Source organism: Lissotriton helveticus, chromosome 2_1, assembly GCF_964261635.1.
Source record: "Lissotriton helveticus chromosome 2_1, aLisHel1.1, whole genome shotgun sequence".
Taxonomy (NCBI): Eukaryota; Metazoa; Chordata; class Amphibia; order Caudata; family Salamandridae; genus Lissotriton; species Lissotriton helveticus.
Genome location: NC_136059.1, coordinates 473,623,497 through 473,639,208, shown reverse-complemented (window position 1 = coordinate 473,639,208; position 15,712 = coordinate 473,623,497). Strand labels below are relative to the sequence as shown.

General features: G+C 43.9%; 1 protein-coding gene across 2 annotated transcripts in view; it reads left to right on the top strand.

Moving 5' to 3' along the window:
* Window positions 1-15,712, top strand: part of PDE4D (phosphodiesterase 4D) — a 1,494,598-nt gene that overhangs the window by 1,031,498 nt on the left and 447,388 nt on the right. For both annotated transcript variants that reach the window (XM_078675125.1, XM_078675126.1), the window contains exon 5: window positions 611-660. In XM_078675125.1, the coding sequence (XP_078531251.1) occupies window positions 611-660 (50 nt within the window). The remainder of the gene's footprint in view (window positions 1-610; window positions 661-15,712) is intronic.

Here is a 15,712-nt window from a genome sequence, read left to right as displayed (position 1 = left end):
TTATTATATCAAGTACCCGTGCTCAGTTTGTAATAATAAATAGACATTTTAATTTTACATGTTTTATTCTAATCATCTCAGCACTGCGGATGTATGACATTACAACGCATGGTTTTACCACGCATGCCTTTACATCGCAGTTTTTACAACGCATGCTGTTACAACGCATAGCGTTAAGGGGTGCTGGATAGTGAAAAATTTAATTTACTATTCCAACTCCATTCCCCGTGGATAGTAGGGAAGGTGTTGGATAGTAAATTAAATCTATTCCCTATCCTAGAGCGCCCCCCAGCGTTATGCGTTGTAATGACATGCGTTGTAAAGGTTGCGTCGTAAAGGCACTGCGTGGTAAAAGTTGCGTTGTAAAGGATGTTTACCAGCACTGCTGGTAAAGCAGCACATTGTTATACATGTTGGGTATCTTTGTCCAAGTTGGATTCAGCCTTGTTTGACTGTGATTTTCAAACATCTAAACGCGGAGTACCCATTGTTTGAAATATTATGCACAATAATCCATTTGCATGCATTAACACATAAAAAAAAGAGTTTTTGCTTCATACTTTTCAAGCGAACAGTCCCGTCAAAACTGTTTTTTCCCCTTGCTTCTCAGACGTTCACCCATGTGCAACCAACCATCCATCAACAAAGCCACCATTCCGGGTAAGAAAGTTATCATTGTTTTTAAATATATTACAACAAACACTTGGGGGTCAGTGAAGTATAAATGTACCAACAAAAAAAAGTTTTGTACACTAAACTGCTTAGGCGCCAAACCCTTGTAAATGCTCTGTGTTTTTCCTGATGAAAAGTACATGATTTGGAGAGCCAAGCAGTATTGCTGTGTATTGTAGTGTTTTATATAGTGGTTCATACCCAATTACAGGATACCTAAGCACTTTCTCAAACAAGTAGCACGGTACATTATGGGGGTGCTCGGTTGGAAGAATGTTGCATTGGTTGTGCCTGGTCTATATGGACAGGTTGTATGGAATTTTCAAGCATTACTTTATTATGCAAATTTTTACAACGCAGATTTTCAAACGCATACCACTACCACTTATTTAAATTCACTCACATCTGACATACCTTTACCACGCAATCCACTAGCATGCACACTTTTACCACGCTTAGTTACATAAAATTCCAGTCACAGTCTAACACTACCACCTACTGTTAAAAAAAAAAAAAATCTTAAAACAATATTGTAAACACAAAAATATATATTTTTTTAAATTACATTTATGTCGATTACAGGTTTACTTTTGGGGAGGATGCCCACCTAATCCCCCATTTTTATTTACCCTTAAAATATATATATAAACTAAACCCCGCTTAGTCACCAATACAAACATATATGCTTTGGAAAGACTTGCGTGGTATAGACTAGCGTGGTAAAAGTTATTCCGATGTAAAAAATGAATTGTACTTGCATTTCGTGGTAAAAACTTTGCGGTAAAGGCTGTTCCCCATGTGGGGTTGTATGAAATTTCCAGGCATTACTTTATTATGCACATTTTTACAACACAGATTTTGAAACGCATACCACTACCACATATTTAAATTCACTCGCATCTGACATACCTTTACCATGCAATCCACTAGTACGCACACTTTTACCACGCTTACAGTTATTTAAAAATCCAGTCACAGTCTAACTCCGCCACCTACTGTTAAAAAATTATACAATAAATCTTAAAACAATATTGTAAACGAAATATATGTATTTAAAAAAAAATTACATTATGTCGATTACAAGTTTACTTTTTGGAGTGAAGGCCAGCCAAGCCCTTTTTTATTTACCCTTAATATATATATAAACTAAATATCGCATAGTCACCAATACAAACATATATGCTTTGTAAAGACTTGCGTGGTAAAAGTTATTATGATGTAAAAAAAAATGCGCTGTACATTATGTCGATTACAGGTATACTTTTTGGAGTGAAGGCCAGCCAAGCCCTTTTTTATTTACCCTTAAAATATATATAAACTAAATATCGCATAGTCACCAATACAAACATATATGCTTTGTAAAGACTTGCGTGGTAAAAGTTATTATGATGTAAAAAAAAATGCGTTGTACTTAAATTTCGTGGTAAAACCTTTGTGGCAAAGGCTGTTCCCCATGTGGATAGTGTTTTGCTGTTATGCGTGAGTGAGTTGCCGTTGCCTTGGGATGCAGCGCATACTGTGATGGGGTGGAAATGTAAGCGACAGACACACGCTTTAACTTTGTAATCTGTGGGAAAAGTACACCAGTGTGAACAAAAAAAAAACAGAAAGATTATGAAGACTCCGTTTATTCAGGTAGTTGTGGAGGTCTCTCCAGTCAGTTACAGAATGCCTACAACATCGTTATTCTGCCCAAGCAACAGTGCCTAAGATTTCTAATAATAACATTCCTCCCCATTCTCTCCCACTAGGAAATGCATCTTTGAAATCACAAACATGAGCGTGATAGCAATCACGCTCATACTCTCGAGACAACGCGAGCAGAGAAAAGCCCGCGAGCACACAACATAATCAATTGACTGTTATTCTTTAGTTTGCAAGCCCTGTATAATTGTTAAAGGTGTATGGTATTGATCAGTACTGATAATCCTGGATAGGAAGATTCGGAAGGAATCATGATTGTGGTTTGCTTATGACATCATGGGATCCAGTTGGGTCAGCCAATTGTTTACCTCGTTCCTGAGTTGTAGGTGTTCTCGAATGTTTTGTGTCTTGGCTGGGAATGAGTTCCACAGTTTTACTGTCCAGACAAGAAGGATTCACTGATGGCCTTTAGGAGGAAATTATCGGCCAAGATACTCGTGCTGAGCAGAGGTCCCTGTTTTGGGAACATTGCTGGAATTTTAAGTGTAAACGCAGAGCTCGTGTTGGCAACCAATAGAGTGTGTTGATGTAGTTCCACTGGAGTGTATGGTATAATCAGCCCTTGTTATTATGAGGGTGAGAATGGCCCATGGTTTCTGTTGGAATAAGGAAGTATGTACCTCATCATTCACATTTAATTATCAAACCTTATTAAATGAAGTTTTTTTTTCTCTTTGATTAAAATGATTCCATGAAACTGGTCTTCCGGGTTTAAAAAGAAAGCAATCTGTGTAGTGGTCTTTGTGTATGGATGCTTGTGAAGGACATGACCCTGTCTTTATGGGGTGAACAGTTCTCCACTATTTGGCCAGAGCAGACTGTTCTACAGACTGTCATCAATAAACAATCATGTAGCTCCTGTGCAATTATCCTACAGCTCATGTTTTAAGCCCTATACTATTGTTGGTGTTACATTGCTGCTTTAAATGGTTATACAGACTGTAAATCTGAGATTTCATACAAGTGACATCAATATTTTGAATGAAATGCATGGAGTAAATGATTTAGCTTTAATGATAGGGATTGTGAGCGCCTTCTGGTGGCTACCAAATGAAGTGAGTGGCAACAGCTCATTGAGTTAAACCTTAACCCCTTCTACGCTCATGACGAGCTCAGCTCGTCATGGGCGTAACCTGCGCTACGCAGAAGACGAGCTGAGCTCGTCACGTAACGCGTTTTTTTTTTTAAATCGCAGCGCGCAGCGGGAAAACCGCTAGCGCGCATGCGGTTAAAAAAACTTCTATAGTCAGATAGCAAATAAAAACAAGTACAGGTGTCATGGCCGTAGTAACGGTGAAGGATAAGGGGTAATTTGCCCTCCAAAGTTTTGGAGTCCGGGAGGGTGCAGGAGGGGAGGGTATGGGGGGGGGCAAAGGACAATACCATCCCCTGGATTCTAAGGTGGAAACTGAAGCTTAGACAGTGGCAGACAGAACGTGTCTCCTTGATGCGCTGTCACCTGAATGGCCTTATTGTTTTATTAATTATTTAATTGAGATGTTGAGCCACCCCTAAAATTGTTCTGTTTGTCAAGGCAGGTGAGCCAACGGGCAGGCATTTTCTGTCACTGTGTTTGATCTTCAGTGTCTGTGGAAACATTCCGAACAGAAAAGCACACCTTTAAGCTTACGACTAAGCGCATGTATATGTGTGTAGCATCTGGTTGATTGAAGGTGCAATAAGTGCATTTTTTGAAATTCATATATACGAACACTATTTGAATAACTGAAAACAACACAGCGCACTGACCTTTAGTCTTAAATGGAAGAGAAAAGGATGCAACCTTACAGTCTCTAAAATGCACAATATGAAATCCTGGACTAGAATCCCAGATTCCTCCCTTGACCAATTGTGTAAACCACAGCCCATCGCTTTACTTCACTATGTCTTATTTTCCATATCGATCTAGTTTGAGGGCACTTCGAAGTAATTAAACATGACATGACATTTGTTGTCTTATTTACATTTTGGATGGATTAGCGTGAACTTTGGCACTGAAACCCCCCCAAGAAATGTTGTATGTCCTATGCCTTTGACTGGCAAAGCCAATTAGTCTCGCCTTTGTGACCTATTGGCTTTGCCATTGCTTTTTAGTGATGCTGAACTGCATTAGTAAAATGCAATGCTTATTTCCATTGCTCTTTTCCGAAAAACAAGGGGGCATATTAGCAACAAATAGCGATATTTATCGCTAAGTAGGGTTAGCGGCAATATTTTTATCGCCACGCAGCACCAGTTTTTATTGCTGAGATAAGTTGCTATTAGCAAGGTTTATCTCAAAAGCGATAAAAATCAGGCGAAATGCATGAATATCGCTGAGAATACAGCGATATTCACGCATTAGCGGCAAAATGCTCTTATCCATGTTATCCACCTCCCATTGGATAACATGGCTAAGAACTGGTCTGAGCAGGCGTTGTTTTTTGGCGATAGCGGGAATATTTCCATCGCTACGCCTGCCTTGCTAATAGGCGATAGCAACGTTAGCGACTGCTTTCAGTCGCTAACAGGTTGGGTACGCCCACTTTGCATGTCATTAGCGATAAATATCACTGACATGCAAAGCGGGCCCCAAACCGCTCGGTATCGCCTAAAAGCTGTCGCTAACACCAGCTTGCTAATAGAGCGATAGAATTATCACCGCTTAACGTTAAACCGTCGATAATTGCCTATCGCCACCCTTGGTAATATGCCCCTCGGTGCGATGATGCTGTGGTCTCGTAATTTTGTACGCACTAGCTCATCATGTATGCGCACCCCTACAGAACGATGCAGAAGGCATTTTCTTTTATTTCTAATTGAGTGATCTAAGAGGGCAGGTTCCACTTACATAAGTCAATTAAAAAAAATGTTAGTGTATGAAAGGGTTTTTTGAAGGACTTGTAGCAATTTGATTCCTGACACCCTTCCCAAAAAATATATTTATCTATAAACACTGTTAGATCTGGGGGTCTCTAGTTGGCAGAGGTAGGTACCACTGTCCAAATAGGGACCCTTGCTTCTAGTCAGGGCAAGGAGATAACCTTCTGAGATAACCCCTGCTCACCCTCTAGGTAGCTTGGCACGAGCAGTCTAGGCTAACCAGAGGCAATGCGTAAAGTATTTGTACCAACACTCACAGTAACACAGTGAAAACACCACAAACTGACTCCACAACAGTTTAGAAAACTAAAGGTATTTTTAATCTAAACTACACAAGACCAAAACGACAAAAATCCAACACACACAGTTCAATAATATGGTTTCAAAAAGAGTTCTTAAGGTTGCGTTAGAATTCTCTACGTTGCGATAGAATTCTCTACTGATGCGTGAAAAGTTCACAGTTGCGTCACGTTTACTCACAGTACCTTTTAGTTGCAACAAAGTTCCAAAAGCAGAAGCTGGTGCGGTGGAAAACAAGCGATGCGTTGCTCCTGAGACCCTGGGGAGGCAATGCGACAGCCCCGGTGCAGCAGCGGGCGTGTTGCGACGAATCCGGTCTGTATGGGGAGGAAGGCCACTTGTATGGATTCCGGTGCGTAGGTTCCGTAGGAAGTCTGTTCTCGCAAAGGCACGATGCGACGATCTCGTAGGGGCTGCGACGATCTCCGGGGCGACGATGCGCGGTCCAGCGGTGATCTTCTCTCTCGCAGCTCCTCGATGCGTTGATTCTGCGACGATGCTCGCAGCGACGTGATGCGGTCCGCAAGCAAGCGGTGCGGCGTTCTCACCCAGCGACGACAGGCTCTGCGATGATACTCGCAGCGATGTTCGATTCTCCCGCACCGGTCTGGTGCGTCCCGCAAACGAAGGATGCGACGTCTCTGGCAGCGGCGTCAGGCGCTGCGTCGATCTCGACCTCCGTAGCGGCGGGAAACTTCTCGCACTGTCGGGGATGCGCTCCGCAAGCGAGCGATGCGACACTTTTCAGTTTCAAAAGTCACTCAAGCTTAGTTTCAAGCTTCCCAGCACAGGTACAACTTCCAGAGGCCCCACAACTGGATCAAGCACTCTAGGAAGGACAGAACTCTCTCAGCAGAGTTCAGGGAAGCTGGGGGTGAAGTCCTTTTGTTCCTGGGACTTCAAAACAGGGAGCCAGCTCTTCTCAGGCCCTTGGAGATTCCTTCAAGACAGGGGACACAGCTCAGCAGCAAAGTCCTTCCCCTCTCCTTGGCAGCAAAGCAACAGGTCAGTCCAGCAGAGCAACAGCAGGACAATCTTCCTTCTTCAGTTTCAGCTTTCTCCTTGGCAGAGGTTCCTTCTTGATTTCCAGGATGATCTAATTTTCTGTTGTCAGGGGTCCTGTACTTATACCCCTAAAGTCTTTGTTCTCTTGGTGCATGTGGGCCCTGAGCCCGGTGTGAACCAGTTCTGGGTGTTTCCTGAGTACTTTGTTTTGCTGGCTTCTGACTTCCTTTCAGAGTGAGGGGCAGGGTCCTCAGCCGCCCAGCAGGGGGGTGGAGCCAGCATTGTGGAAGGCAGGCACAGCCCTATTCAGCCCAGGTGCTAACTCCTCCCACTACTCCAGTTGCAAATGCAGTCATTCAGCCTAGTGCTGACTCCTCCATCCTGCTGGGAAATTCCCCAGCCCCTGTCACTCACAAACCAGACAGTCAATACACAAACAGGCCCAGGCACACAGAAGGGTCAGACAAGAGAACAGCAACTTTCTAAAAGTGCTGTTCTCAAACACCGGATTTAAAAACAACCTTTCCTAAAAGATGTGTTATTAAATTCTGAGTTCAGGGATACTAGATACTTATGTCCTATCTTGTTCCTATGGGAAGAAATGCTGTTAACCACTGTAGCCAACATCCCCCATGTTAACCTATGGAGCAAGATAGCCTTACAGTAGTGAAAAACGAAAATGGCTGCCATTCACTACCAGAGCATGTCACCTGCACTAGTACATGCTCTACCTTTTACATACACTGCACCCTGCCCAGGGGGGGTACCTTGGGCCTTCCATATGGGTGACTGATGTGCACACAAAGGGAAGGGTTAGGCCTGGTCAGTGGGGACACTGACCAGGAGGACATGGCAGTTCTAAACTGCACACAGGCAGTGCAGTGTCAGGCCTGAGACATCATTTTAGGGCTACTCCTGTGGGTGGCACAATAAGTGCTGCAGGCCCACTAGTAGCATTTTCATCACCAGCCCTGGCACACCCAGTGCACTTTACTAGGGACTTCATGGTGATACAAATATGCCAAACATGTATATCCAATTAGAATAACACTTTACATAGAGAGCATATGCACTTTAGCACTGATCAGCAGTGGTAAAGTGCGCAGAGTCCTATTGCCAACAGCCACGGGTCAGGAAAAATAAGGGAGGAAGAAGCAAAAAGTTTGAGGATGACCCTGCAAGAAGGGCCAGTTCCAACAAACACATATTGAGAAAAAGAATGGTGGAGGTGGGGAGGTGGGGAGGAATGGAGGGGTGGGTTGGGGAGCAGGTTGGCGGAAAGCAGTGGGGAGATAGGGTGGCCAAGCGGTCTGCATTTTACAGGTCTGTCCTGGAATCATAGCTCCTGTCCCACTGCCTGAACACGTTCATAGTCCCTATCATTTGTAACGCTCTCAAAAGACAAAAAACTCTGGGGCATATTACCAAGCAATAGCGATAAATATTGCTATTGCTTGGTTAGCGAGAAAAATTTATCGCCGAGCTGCGACGATTTTTATCGCAGATAAACCTTGCTATTAGCAAGGTTTATCTCTGAAATGATAAAAATCGGCCGAAATGCATGAATATCGCTGTAAAGTCAGCGATATTCATGCATTACCGAGCGAATGCTCTTAGCCATGTTATCCACCTACCATTGGATAACATGGCTAACAACTGCTCAGGGGCAGGTGTTAGCTTTTGGAGATATTCGCGCTTAGCGCGAATATCTCCAAAAGTTGGTAATAGGAGATAACGATGTTAGCGACTGTTTCCAGTCGCTAACATCTAGGCACGCCCACTTTGCATGTCATTAGTGATAAATTTCTCTGACATGCAAAGCGGGGCCCAAGATGGTCACTATCTCCTACTAGCTGTCGCTAACTGGTGTTAGCGACAGCTAGGTAATAGGGAGATCATTTTATCTCCGCTTTCTTGGCTTTTAAAGCCAAAAAAGCGGAGATAAATCCCTTGATATTATGCCCCTCTTAGTGTTTCAGCCCTATATGAGCTGGTACCTATTGGTGGCTGGGAAGGAGGAGCCGCAGCACAAGAGGGATCCTGCCCAATGCCCTTCAGGGGCAGGGGCAGGGGCAGATTTAGAGATGCAGATCCATCCACCAGCCTATAAACAACCCTGAATGTGTAAATGACAACCATTATGGGAACCTGTCATGGTACTGTAGCCTGGGTGTTTACTTATTCTATAGGTTTCAAACTTCTGATACAGTGGGATTGCTAAGAGGTGTTTGAAGGCCATGCTCACCTTTCTCCACCACTCTGCAAACGTGACTGCTATGTTATAGTTAGAAATTAGCATTTAAAAAACCATTGAAATTCATTGAAAAAACCATAGGTTTCAGGCACGTATAGTTAGAAATTAGCATTTAAAAAACCTAAGAAATTCACTGAAAAAAACATACGTTTCAGGGACGTTACAGTTAGTTGGACAGTTCACTCTTACAAAACCAGAGAAATTCCGCCGGTATAGTTAGTTCCGCTAACTATAACTCGCGCCCCCACAATGCACTGCTGATGACGTCACATATTACATCATTCATGACATGGTCAGTGACATCACTGATGACATCTTTCAAATGACGTCACTGATTACATCATCCACGTGAAAATCGGATGCATCTTCTCACACTCTAATATAACCTGTGATACACCCACTGTAAAATACAGACTACCATTTTCAAAATCATCAACACACCAATACCAGTTACTACATACGCACTCACTAATTCCTAGGTCTACACACACACCCACTCATTCACCCATACAATCACTCATACATGCAGTCACTCTTCAATACAACACTATCATATGCACTCATACACCTATACAGACACTCACAAACCGCCACTCTTCCATGGAGTTACTCACACACCTAGTCAGTCATGCAAAGAATCAATCACACTCCCATGTACTCACCTGTACAGTTATACACACACCACCTCACTTATTCATACAGATACTAACACATACTTACTCTCTTATATATTCACTGATACAAGTACACACCCATCTATACAGCCATTCTCACAATCACTGACTCTCACGTATGGTCATTTATATACTCCAACTCTCACATACACTGCCTTTTACATATGTAATTACGTGGACATGTACCATTGAGACATCCATTCACTCACCAACACACGCATACACACACCCATACACCCCTACAGCTGTTTCCACATGCACTCTTGAACCCACACACCCAGTGAATCAACCACTCACACATCTATGCACAGAGTCACACACCTCCCACCCACCCACACACACAGTGTATCCCATACAAATACTCAGGCAACCTATTAATAACCCATATAGACACTTATGTAGCTACTGACTAACCCATGCAGCAGCTTACACAACAGACAGACTGATACAGACATTCACACAGTTTAGTTACTAACCCATGCATTCAGTAAGACACATGTAATCACTCACTTAAACAGTCAATCATGCACCTACTAAATCACCCATCCAGACACTTATACACCCACTCATTCTTCAATACACCTTGGCCTATATGTAAAACATATTTAAACTTTAAACAAACACAGTCACTGGATGATGTCATCAGTGATGTCATTTGAGATGTCTTCAGTGATGTCATCAGTGATGCCACTGACCATGTCATGAATGATGTAATATGTGATGTCATCCGCAGTGCATTGCAGAGGCGCGAGTTATAGTTAGCTGAACTAACTATAACGGCGGAATTTCTCTGGTTTTGTACGAGTGAAATGTCCAACTAGCTATAACGTCACTGAAACGTATGGTTTTTTTCAGTGAATATATATATACTGTGTTGCCCGAAACGCGACTTGGCGGTGGTGCAGGGCGTTATTTCAAATAAATAAATTTGCACCGATTTCCGGTCTGCGTCCGTTGCTTAAGTGGAGAAAGTGACACGAGACGGAGAAAGCAGCATATATATATATATATATATAGATAGATAGATAGATAGATAGATAGATAGATAGATAGATAGATAGATAGATAGATAGATTGATTTTTTATGGGGGGCTCACAGATAGAGCTGTGAGTCACCTACATAAGAACGGTAAATGAGGACACGCCTGATGGAGATTCTGAGGAAAAAGCTGTGATACTTTATTGTCAGAGGTTATCCTGGGGCGGTCAGATAGGAAGAGGGCCTGTTTCAGTTGTTCTGGGCCGTTACATAGGATAATGATCAATATGGACAGAGAAAATTAGGTCTGTGATTTTCATAGAGAGACCTAAGCCGGGTCTTGTGATCAGCATGTTGAAGTAGAACTTGGAGGGACATGTCCATAACGTTCTAGTGTGATGCTATCATCCTAGAATTTGAGGAAATTAATTTATATTTCATGGCCCAGGACAGTAGGGCTCTGATGGTTCCAAGATATTTGAGGTATCTTTCACACTTCTGTGTAGAATTCTTAATATTTGGTACAGGTGAATGGGCAGGCTCCTTCATTAGAGCGGAGGAGCGTCGCCCTACTAACAAATGCTCCCAGAAAAGCCCCAGAGCTGAAAAATGAAATGGTAATAAAGTTTACTTACTTACTATTTTATTTGTCAGCAACCCGTCCTAAACCGAATGTCAGGATGGGGCGGGCCAATGCTAATGAGTGGCCGCAGGAAGCTGTGCACTTCAGTTTAAGTGTGCAGGCCATTTTTGCTGGCTGTCTAGTGACGGCCAGTCAGCCATGCACATTTTAAACTTCTTTAACCCAGCTGTCTTAGACAGCTGGGTTACAGAAAGCATAGGCCTCCAGTGCACTTAAGAACACTGAGAGATGCCACTCACTCCAATCCTGGTGCTTCTCTCATGCTGGATTAACATCATGAAAGCAGCACCAGGATTGGTTTGGAGAGTAAGCTGGGTCCCTAGCTTTGAGGAGAGATGGCTGGAACACGCGAGCAAGGATGGCGTTGTGCAGCAAGCCAGTAAGCTAAGTGCCTATTTCTTTTATTTCTTTTAGTACCACCCATATTTTGCTTGCCACACCACTCTCCATACATGTCGGCAGCCTCTGTGAATCAGCTTGTATTTACTTGTAATTTCATTACTGGTGACGACTTTCATCAGAAGAGTAGCGGTGCGGCTTAATTACGAATAAGCACCAAGATCCATTTGTTAAAATATTGTTAACCCCTTGCCTGCGGAGCACATTCCCCTGCTGTGATGGGGGGAGGGAGGGCGCGCACAGCGCCCCCCCCCCCAGCTCAGCTCGTCATGAGTCACGGTTCTCTTGTGCTCATGACGAGCTGAGCTCGTCACGACCACGCCCGTTTAATGGAACGCTCAGCACAGCAGGGGAATTAGCTCCGCGTGTGAGCGTTCCAACGGTCATGACGAGCTCAGCCCATCATGAGCACACGGGAACCGTGGCTCATGACGAGCTGAGCTCGTCATGAGCATGGGAGGGGTTAAATGAGGAGCTAAATGGGTGGGTATACAAAGATTTGCTTATTCTTTGATGTCGATTTGGGAAGATTATTTTGTTGGGAGAGGTGATGCTGTTTGCTATGGTTTTGTTTCAGGATATTTTAACATATTTTGATAATGTAAAACTTGGATGCTTTACTGAGTGTTTGGGATTTGGTGATTTGATTTCAATACTAGAACAAATGATGGACTTCATTTTGCTTGGTAAAATTTAGTTTCCTTTCATTGTTGTGGAGATTAGGCTAAGGTTGTTCTCACCCTTGAGCTTTGTTGGAGTTTGTGAGTGTTTTTTTATAGCTCTCCAATTCTCTAACCTCAGTGAGGTTAAGGTGTCTGTGAACCTAGACTAAAGTTTTCTTATGTCTGAATGCTTAGCGGGGGCTCTTGTTGTCTCAACATTTAGATGACATTCAGACTATTCTTGTGCCACTTATTTAACTGCCATAGTCATTGCCATTGATGCTAAAGAGTGGGCATTACCTGGTGAAAAGTGTAGTACAAAAGCTTCTCCTTCAGCTGTGGTTCTATATAGAATCCAGTGGAGATGGGATGGGCTTCAAGATGGTTCTTGGCTGCGTAAGTAGTCAAGCTTGGATGCTTCTTTTCTGCTACACTTCTCTCTTGATTGGCCTTTCCTATCAGTTTGTTTTCTTCGCCATATTTAACTTTTTTATTGTACTTAGGCAATTGAGGGGCATATTTATGAGACACTGGCATTGGTCTTGCACCACGCAACATGGTGCAAGAGCGATGCACACGAAAAGTTAGATTTATGAAGCCACGCGAGGCCAACTCGCATGGTCCTGTGTGGCTTCATAAATCTTGAGTAATGTAATGCAGCACAAATTGCTGCATTGCCTTACTCTGCGCCAGGAAGGCATTTCCATGGGTGTTGCATGGTCATTCTGACACAGCATCCAGGGATTTTGACTCATTACCAGATTTCAATAACTTGTAAACCTGGGAATGTGCCGAAAAGATACATCTCCCCAAGGGAGACATAGTGAGGAAAAATATGTTTATTTTGCCTCATTTTTCCTCTTTCTGTGTTTGCTGCATTCTGCAGCACACACAGAAAGAGGAAAAAGCCTCTCAAGATTGTTTCTGTGCAGGACGGTGCTCCTTCCTGCACAAAAACAATCCTGCATGCAAAGCAGCCACCCTTGCACCATGGTGCAAGGGTGCCTGTGTTGGCGCTAGGCAGCCTATTGTGCGCCAGAGCTGGGGTAAGGACAGGAATGTGCTGTATTGCCTTAAATATGGCACATTCCTGCCCATTCCCAATGACGCAGCAAAGCAAGGTGACTTGCTGCGCTGTGCTACTTTTTCATAACTATGTCCATGAATGTTTACAGCTCAGCAACTGGCAGTTTTAAGCAAACACAGGGCCATATTTATGAAAAAGTAGCACAGCGCAGAAAGTCACCTTGCTGCTCTGCGTCACTGGGAAAGGGCAGGAATGCGCCGTATTTAAGACAATATGCTGCATTTGTGTCCCTTCCCTTGCACTGGCGCACAACACAATGGACTGCCTAGAGCCAACGCAGGCACATTTACACCATGGTGCAAGGGTGCCTGCATTGTACAAAAACAAGAATGAGTGGCTTTGCCCTCTAAGTGTGCTGTAGAATGCAGCACACATAAACAGAGGAACAAATGAGGAGAAATAAACATATTTCCCCTCGTAACTCCTCTCCTGGAGAGGGGTATCTTTTTTGGTGCCAAAATCCATGGATGTTGTGTAAGAACAACCATGCAACACCCATGGAAAGGACTCCCTTGTGCAGAGTAATGCAATGCAGTGATTTGCACAGCGTTACATTCCATGAGATTTATAAAGCCACGCAGGGCCACACAAGGTTGCCTTGCATGGCTTCATAAATCTAATTTTTCTTTTGCGTCGTTCTGGCACCACGTTGAGGTGCAAGAGCGACGCAAAGGGGCTCATAAATATGCCATACAGTTTGTGGAGCTGGTATTTGTGTGAGAGATTACTCGTGGTCCTTCCTCTTTTGTGGCCTTTTGCTGTACCCTGCACTGTGCTGCACATGTGGGCTCCGACTTTTAGAGAAAATACCTTTTCACTCTTTTTGCAGCATCTCTGGTAAAGAATGGGGCAACAAACAGACTTTGTTCCAATTTATATTACATTGACAGTTTTTTTTAGTAAGTCAATATAGTACAAACAGATTTTGCAATATGTTTGCTGTTGGCTTTATACAAAATTGTACAAACTTAGGGGCCGATTAGGATGGCGGATGGACCTGCGTCCGTCCGCCACCCCAGAGGTGGAGGGACCGTCCGCAGGGGCAGCGGCGGTCCCTCAGTGCAAATTAGGATGTGACCGCCACCCTGGCGGTCACATCCTGTATTTTTCACATTGCAGCGGGTGCTGCTTGAAGCAGCACCCGCCGCAAGGTTAAAAATGCATGTTTAACATATACATGCACAAAGCGGCAGGCACCGCGCGGTGCCTGCCGCTTTGTGCATGTAAATGCTGGGGGGTACCATAGGTACCCCCCATGTGCACCCCCCACCCCCCGACACCCTGGGGACCCACAACGGGCTCCCAAACGCCATAGACCACATGCTTTTCCACGGCGGAAAATCCGCCGTGGAAAAGCATGTTTCCCCATGCATCCTAATATGGCTGGCGGTGTCTGATAGACACCGCCACCATATTAGAGCTTTTCTGCCGCGGGACCGTGGCGGAAAAGCGGCGATTGGTCTCCCCGTCCGCAGATGACCCCCCTGCCATCCTAATCTGGCGGGGGGGGTCATTTCTCTCACCTCAGCGGTGAATCCGCATCCTCCGGACCGGCGGTGGCTTCCACCGGCCCGGAGGATGCAGATTCACCGCAATCCTAAACGGGCCCTTACTTGGGGCCTGAGTCAGAATCTGAAAGATGGGTACTGACTAGCATAAAGTAAAATGTTGAGGCCCCCTAAAAAATGGCATGAGGGGCCCCTGAGACTCCCATATCAGACATGCATAGACCTTGGGCTGATTGGGGGCCCCATCATGGGTTGCCCCCCGCCCCTGTATAGGGGGAGAAGGGGCCTCTGATACGCCCCAACTGGTGCTCCATCACACCCACCTTATTACAAGTGCCGTTGGATATAATGCATTTGTAAAAACGTTGTGACAGAGTCTCCTTCCACCAAAATCTAAATCAGCCCCTTGGTCTCCAACGTATTCCCATATTTTTCATTTGAAGTTTGGAGCAAAATGTTCTTTGTTAAGTGAACCTCAAAACAGTCCAGTCACTTTGCTCCAGGTTTTGCTCTTGTGCACATTTTCTTGTTATGTCGCGAAGGCTGCAATTAGCGGAATCTGTCTCATTCTCTATCACACAAGCATAAAATAATGCAACCCCTATTTGCGCTATTTTTAACCGAGTAAAAATGTATTTACTTGCCAACAGCATTCAACATAAAGCAAAGAACAAAAAGAGTTCAAAAAAGTATTTGCTCCATTTTCTGCACTGGGGCAGTATTTTACATACAATAATAAGAGCACGTATGTGTAAGATCTACTCATATATGACCCAAAGAGACTGATGTGGTTTGTTCAATGTGAACGTGTTATTGTTAACACTAGTAAACTCTTCAAGCTAACGAACGCTATGAGTTGAATTATAAGATTGTGAACAATTAATGACAAGGTTAATATATTTAACAAGTGGATGCTTCGAACCATGAGAGCTCTGCAGACTTCTTCTTTAGCCAGTGGGAAGG